Source organism: Argentina silus (genome assembly GCF_951799395.1).
Source record: "Argentina silus genome assembly, chromosome: 17".
NCBI classification, from domain to species: Eukaryota; Metazoa; Chordata; class Actinopteri; order Argentiniformes; family Argentinidae; genus Argentina; species Argentina silus.
The window spans coordinates 3,186,044-3,192,685 of NC_139671.1; the positions used below are offsets into that span (position 1 = coordinate 3,186,044).

The 6,642-nt window shown below is 42.3% G+C and overlaps 1 protein-coding gene across 1 annotated transcript; it reads right to left on the reverse strand.

Moving 5' to 3' along the window:
* Positions 1–226: 226 nt before the first annotated feature.
* LOC310818005 (snRNA-activating protein complex subunit 1-like) lies at positions 227–6,324 on the reverse strand (the record flags this gene model as incomplete). The annotated part of the gene is made up of 10 exons (XM_083688763.1): positions 227–312; positions 817–952; positions 1,365–1,427; positions 2,097–2,150; positions 2,399–2,578; positions 3,067–3,171; positions 3,905–4,045; positions 4,450–4,609; positions 6,091–6,229; positions 6,315–6,324. The coding sequence occupies 10 exons, from the start codon at positions 6,322–6,324 to the stop codon at positions 227–229; spliced, it is 1,074 nt and encodes a 357-aa protein (XP_083544889.1).
* Between the last annotated feature and the right edge of the window lie 318 nt (positions 6,325–6,642).

The window sequence follows — 6,642 nt, forward strand, 5'->3', positions numbered from 1 at the left end:
GGGTATTTTTGTACATGTTGGTTTCATCATTCAGGGCAAACCCTAACAGAAATTCTTTTTACAAAAGGCATAATAACCAAACAGCCATAACTCAAACTCTCTGCATTCTCTTCAGCACTGAAATCTAGCTTGGCTCTCTTCTAGCTTGGCTCTCTCCCCTTTGCACTGAAACAAAATGAAAGAAGAAATGATGGTTTAGTCATTGGTAATCCCAGTATGCCCCAGCCTAGTCTGTCCCACCCCTGTCCTTACGTGCGGTCTTTTCCTCCTCTGCAACACTGAGTAGCCAACAGTGTTTCTGCCGCTCCGGTCCTAATGGTGACAGAAAAATACATAATAGCTGTTTTAAGATCGATAGAGAACCAAATCATTGACACTCAGTAGACTTGAGGGTCATTTAAAAGCATTGTATTGGTATAAATTGAGGCCTACTTTGAGCCGCAGTCTGAAAAGCTCCCGTTCACTGATGTCACTCCTAAGAGGAGTTCCCTTTTTGGACATTTGAACAACAACAAAAAATGTCCAATGTCCAAATAACTTTGAAAGGCACTTACTATACATTTCTTTTGACAAGGAAGGATGTTGTTAGGAAACTCAACTCTAGATACAAGGAATGGTCCCAAACGTTTCCATCACCAACACTCAGAGGAGCTTACTGTACCGCTAGAAGTGGAGTATGGGGTCTGACTAAGTTATTTAATTTTCTCAAGGTTTCCTCCGGGACCTTCTCTGTACCACTTTCCATCGTTTAAAAACAGCGAGCGCAACAGCCCAATAATTTACTGATCTGTTATCATCCAACAAACGGGGGATTACCTTCCCCGCCCAGCTTCTTCCAGGTCCGGGCTCTGAGTGATGGAGGCTTCTTCTTATACATGGTGCTCTCATTGTGGTCCGTCCCAGAGCCAAATGTATCCATCTCCAGCTGACGATGCCGCCGTGACTTAGAGGCCTATTGACAAACACTAAACATTACTAAATGATTCTGCATAACAGCTCTTCTACTTTAATAATATAGAAAGCAATACTCAATGCAGACAGCCACAGAAGAGAATTAATGAAATTAGACTAGTTAATGGATGATGCCTGACAATACATTTTAAAGCATTAAATGTGCAATTTGCAACTGTCAACAACGGAATACTTTGATATCTGAAAACGTGCATTGCAATTTAAAATAGGCTACTGTGGTATCCAGACGCAACGACCCTAAGTATACATCATGTTATTTCAGGGGTATGTACAGTATTATCTTGGGTATGTACAGTATTCTCTCATCTCAGGGGTATATACAGTACTATCTCACCTCAGGGGTATGTATAGTATTCTTTCAGGGTATGGAGAGTATAGTATTGATTACAGACCTCTGAGAGGCTCCCGTAGGACTTGGTCTTGATGGATGCCAGAAGCTGAGCCCTTTTGGCAGACTGGGGGAAAAAACAGACAGTTTTCTCAGTGAGGGCAAAGACTCTCACACCTTCGTACTTGCACTGCCACCATCTGGCCAACTCTGGTACTAACGTTCTCAGTCGGTCTTTGTCATCTCAGACAAGAAAATGGTACTAAGACCTGGGGTGACGTACATTCTGGTCATGTCATTCCCACACTGGGTTGATACAGAAAAGGCCATTGTGAAAATAACAAAACCTGGATCTATCAATGTATTATCAAAAAGCAACAACAAATATTGGTTGTAGTAGTTCCATTGTAGGCATGTGTAATTTGGATTTAGGTTCATGATTTTGGTCAATGGGAGATTCATTTGACGATTCACTTGGGAATTTGTGCAGATTACAAATTAGAATGAATACCTTTGTATGCTACTGTGGGGGATACATTCACAGCACAACCCTCAAATAACAATACACTAACAATGCACTATTATTTGTACACAGAATACACAGTATTTGTTAGACACACGCTTTTGACTATTAGCTGTGCTAGAACCAGCACCAAGAGAAGAGCTAAATACAGTAAGTACAGCTGAGCACAAGGCTTTCTCACGTTTCATGAACCACGTTTCGCAGATCATCATAACTAACAGTTTATAACTGGCTGGTGGGGTTTATTACTGTAGTTTAAAACACTGAACTCACCTCAACCTGCTGGGATTGTTCTTCACTAGCATCAGAGTCCTTATCTCCAGAACCCTAGACACGACAACAGGTTCTGTTCAGCTATACCCAGATTAGCATTCCAGATAAATCAAATAACATTCACCGTCCCCTGAACAAAATGTGCATCCCGTAAATTCTTGTTAAGTTTATGTTCCCCAACATGAAAGGTGCTTTGCTCACAAAATTCAGCTCACCATTAAAGATGGCCCGAAATCTCATTTGGGTTTTTAATATCTCCCTTTACTATTATTTATAAAAAATAATGTTGATTGATTGATTACTTCATATTGGCCAGCACTAGTTGAGAGGCGCCGCCTATGCTTGTCCTGCCAGTGGAGGAAGTCCAGAACACAGCCCTGCAGACGGGCCGTCAGGTCCTGTCGGATCACCGCGACGGATGACTTATTCTCCAAGGCGGCCTCCTTCATCCGCTCATAGTGACTCTGAATGTTGGTTACCTCCTGTGTGCATCACAAAACACACACAAATACAAACGTGCCAGTTGTTTTTTTATTGTAATAATAATAATAATAATAATAATTGATGATCTATTCGTCAAATTAATGGCCATTTAGTCCTTTTTCCAATCGCAAGAATTGGATTTTTTGTTGTTGTTGAGGGGACTAGGAAGAGCTGACACAACAGCTCACTCTGTAAGGAGCAGAGCATATGTCACATCCTCCACTATGTCACATCCTCCACTATGTCACATCCCCCACTATGTCACATCCTAAAAAAGTTGTGCTTTATAAAGGGCAGCATAACACATGCAAAACAAGACTTCAAACAATATTTGAAAGCAGCCCACGGACTGCAGGGTTAGTTTGGGAGTGATGATACCCGGGAGCGAGTGGGGAGAGCAGAACCTGTTTGACAAATTGTCACATTATATACACGTGAGATTCCCAAACACAGACTTGGGAACAAGTGAATTGAGGAAAAGCCACACCTCTAGCATCTCCGTGGTGATGAGGTCCGTGACCCTGTCCGGCCGGTCACGGAAGTCCTCACACACGACCTGTCGCTGCGGCTTCTTCCTCACACGGTAGGACAGCTGCATGTGACAACAGTGAACAGCAGGGAAGGGGTCAATTGTATCTAAGTTCTAGGTTGCGCTTTGATTCTTTCAGAAAAGCACATTTTTTCCCTCACCTTGACCTCATTTTAAAAAAAAAAAACGTCACAAAGTTTCAAGGTAAGGATGGGGGAAAAACGTCACAAAGGAAAAAGCAGCGCTAAAATGTATCGGACCATTCTCATTCACTCTGATGTCACTGAACTTACTCAGGGTAAACAGCATGTACAACAAGCTATGCAATTGACCGCAAGTAGATGCATAACATTAACCATGTTCTTTCTGCTCAGATCAGTCCAAGAGGAGGTGTGTAAACTGACATAGGCAGGTAGTGTGCTGCTGAAACCTCAATCCTCACTATAGTTTCGCCATGAAACAAAACTTTTGAGGGCAGTCGCTTAGCTTAACTGTTTTTCTGGTTACCTTTCCTCAAGCACAACATGTTTCTGTGTTGCCTACCCAGAGTGGTGCGACAGCATTACGGCTTTAAAGCTAGAAATGGATCCACATTAAAAGGCATTTTAACTGCAAAACTTTGGTAAGAGTGCCTTCGTTTTGGCACAAGCACTGGTATTGTCCCATTTCTGTTTTTAATAGAAACCACATCAAAACAAACAAAACAGGACTGAAAACTAGAAACTAAACTGGTTATAAAAACCTTTAACATGATAGCAAGGCTTTAAGGAGTGTCTCATTGTTTGGATATATTTACCATCACAGGCATGGCAGTGTAGAAGACAGCCTTCTCAACAATGAGCTTCCTGAGGACGTACACCACATCATAGTGCTGCGAAGCGAAAGACTTTCTGTAGAACTCCTGGACATGCGGCCATTCCTTCAGGGCAATTCTAATCTGTTGGGAGGAGGGTAGAGAGAGAACACACACACCTTTGACGAAGTCAAAAATGCAACCAACAAATGTAACGCAATTTGTCAACCTTTTATAAAAGGCCATAGCTCACTTACTGTATATTTTTTATACATACTGTATATTTTTTAGTACCTCTGTTTTTATTTTATTGTATTTTAAAACTTATTGTATTGTTGCACTACTCTGTGGCACTGTCACTTTTGCATTTCACTGTATACTTGTATGCACGTGACAAATAAAGAATCTTGAATCTTAATGTTGTTCAGTACAGTGCATCTGTTTACAAGTGGAATAAGTTAGACATGAATAGCTCACAGATTAAATTGAAAAAGGCAACAGGGATTGCATTACTGGGGTTGACTGTTAGTAACTGTGTGGTAAGGAACCTTCTGTTTGGGTGAGGCCAGCTGTGTGTGGTACAGGCCATAGAGGAGGTACAGCCCTCCCACCCGGATCTGGAAGCTGTACGGGGGCAGGAAGTACTTGAAGGCTGTGGTCAGGGCCAGGCAGCAGAACTTCCTCATCTCATTACCAGCCAATGAACCGCTAAAATGGAGATCAAAGGAAATATTTACAACCAGCAGTCAGGCACCACCGTCCATTGCGCAGCAGAATGTTTAGTTTGCTAAAGACACATTACGTGATTTTCCACAAACTTGGGATGCTCATGTCAATTAACCTATATTTTACTTTTTTTAGCTATTGTCAGGTCCACTCTGTCACGGGCCGGCCCGCTAGAAGGACATCAGGGGGGTACAGGGGGCAGCAGCAAGAGCCATCTGAGCCTGCACGGTACTGGGCCATACGCCTGCATTACAGCAGAGGCCCCAGCCGACCCAAACCCCCGCACCGTGAGAGCCCAAACCACCACTGAACGAACAAAGATCTACCAAGATTTCTGGCCCGACCCGTCCACTGGCGCAGAGCACCAACCCACTCAAAGACAAAGACGTTCTAAGATTGGGTAGTTTAGTGGAGTGGGTAGAGAGTTGGTCGGTTGAGTGGTTGAGGGTGGTAGAGTAGGTTGGTTAACCGAATGAGAGTTTTTGGAGTTAAAAAAAAAGGTTTAATAGTTTAAAAAGTTCAATAGGTATTAGAAAGCTTTTCAGGGCAGTTGAAATAAAGTGATATAGTCTCATTATGGTAGGGGATACAGTTAAAGATGGATGGATGGATGGATGGATGGATGCATGCATGCATGCATGAATGAAGAGAGGATGGATGCATGCATGCATGAAGAGAGGATGCATGGATGCATGCATGCATGAATGAAGAGAGGATGGATGCATGCATGCATGCATGAATGAAGAGAGGATGGATGGATGCATGCATGAATGAATGAAGAGAGGATGGATGGATGCATGCATGCATGAATGAAGAGAGGATGGATGCATGCATGCATGAATGAATGAAGAGAGGATGGATGGATGCATGCATGCATGAATGAAGAGAGGATGGATGGATGCATGCATGCATGAATGAAGAGAGGATGGATGGATGCATGAATGAATGAATGAATGAATAGATGAAAGAGAGGATGGATGGCAGAGAGGGTATAGAAAGATCAAAACAATTAAGAGGTTAAGCAGCATGGGTTATGCAGTAGTGACTGGTGAAAGGACGAAATTATGATGGCAAGGTACATGTAGTTGAAACGTAAAATAGATATATGGTTGGAAATATAGAAGGTATGTTAGGTCATAGACAGACAGACAGACAGACAGACAGACAGACAGATAGATAGATAGATAGATAGATAGATAGATAGATAGAACCTGGGGTTGCATCTTTTGGTTTCCTCCATGTTAAAAAGTACACTTTCAAGTTTGTAATGTTTAAAAAGTTTAATGGGCATCAAAATCAACGCGAGTTAGACCTCTCTGCACGTTTTAAAGTTGGATTGGTGTGAATAGCTTAAAAGTTGTAAAAGGGAGTAGCAGAAATAAAACAAATAAGTCATATTGGTTGCCAAATGTGATTCGCCTTTAGGATTGACTCCTTACTCAAATGAAGAGCAGATTACTTACTGAAACAAGTCGGAGAAGCCCATTTCTCTCCAAATGGGCGAGAAGTCCTGATATCGCACAGATTCTAGTTGCTGGAAACGACACAGCAAGTCCTCACAGTCTGCTGCAAGTGCCGCAGCAACATAATCCGTGTTTTTAGCTGAGAAACGAAGATATTTAAATTACTTCTCCGTCCAATTATGTTCAGGATTTAAACCCACCATGTTACTCCCATTTTAACTCACCCTTCAGCATTTTTGAAGATGCCATTCACGTCGGGGTGATATAGGTAAACGTAAACGAATGGCTCTTTTTGAATGCCTGTTTGAAGTGAACGACCGGACCCGGTTTGTCTCTGTGGACGAGGATTTTTTTAACCTTTTTTAATTGCGCACGCCAGTGCCTAACAGCGACCTGTCTATCGTCCTCCAGTCCCCGAACTGGTCTACACTGACCTGCAAAAAAAAACCCACCAAATTTGCATAGTCAATTGGAGCCATGGTTCAGTTCTGAGCCAAACTCGTTCTTTCTTCGTGCAACAAGCTTGCTTAATTTGCACATGTAGGGACGTTT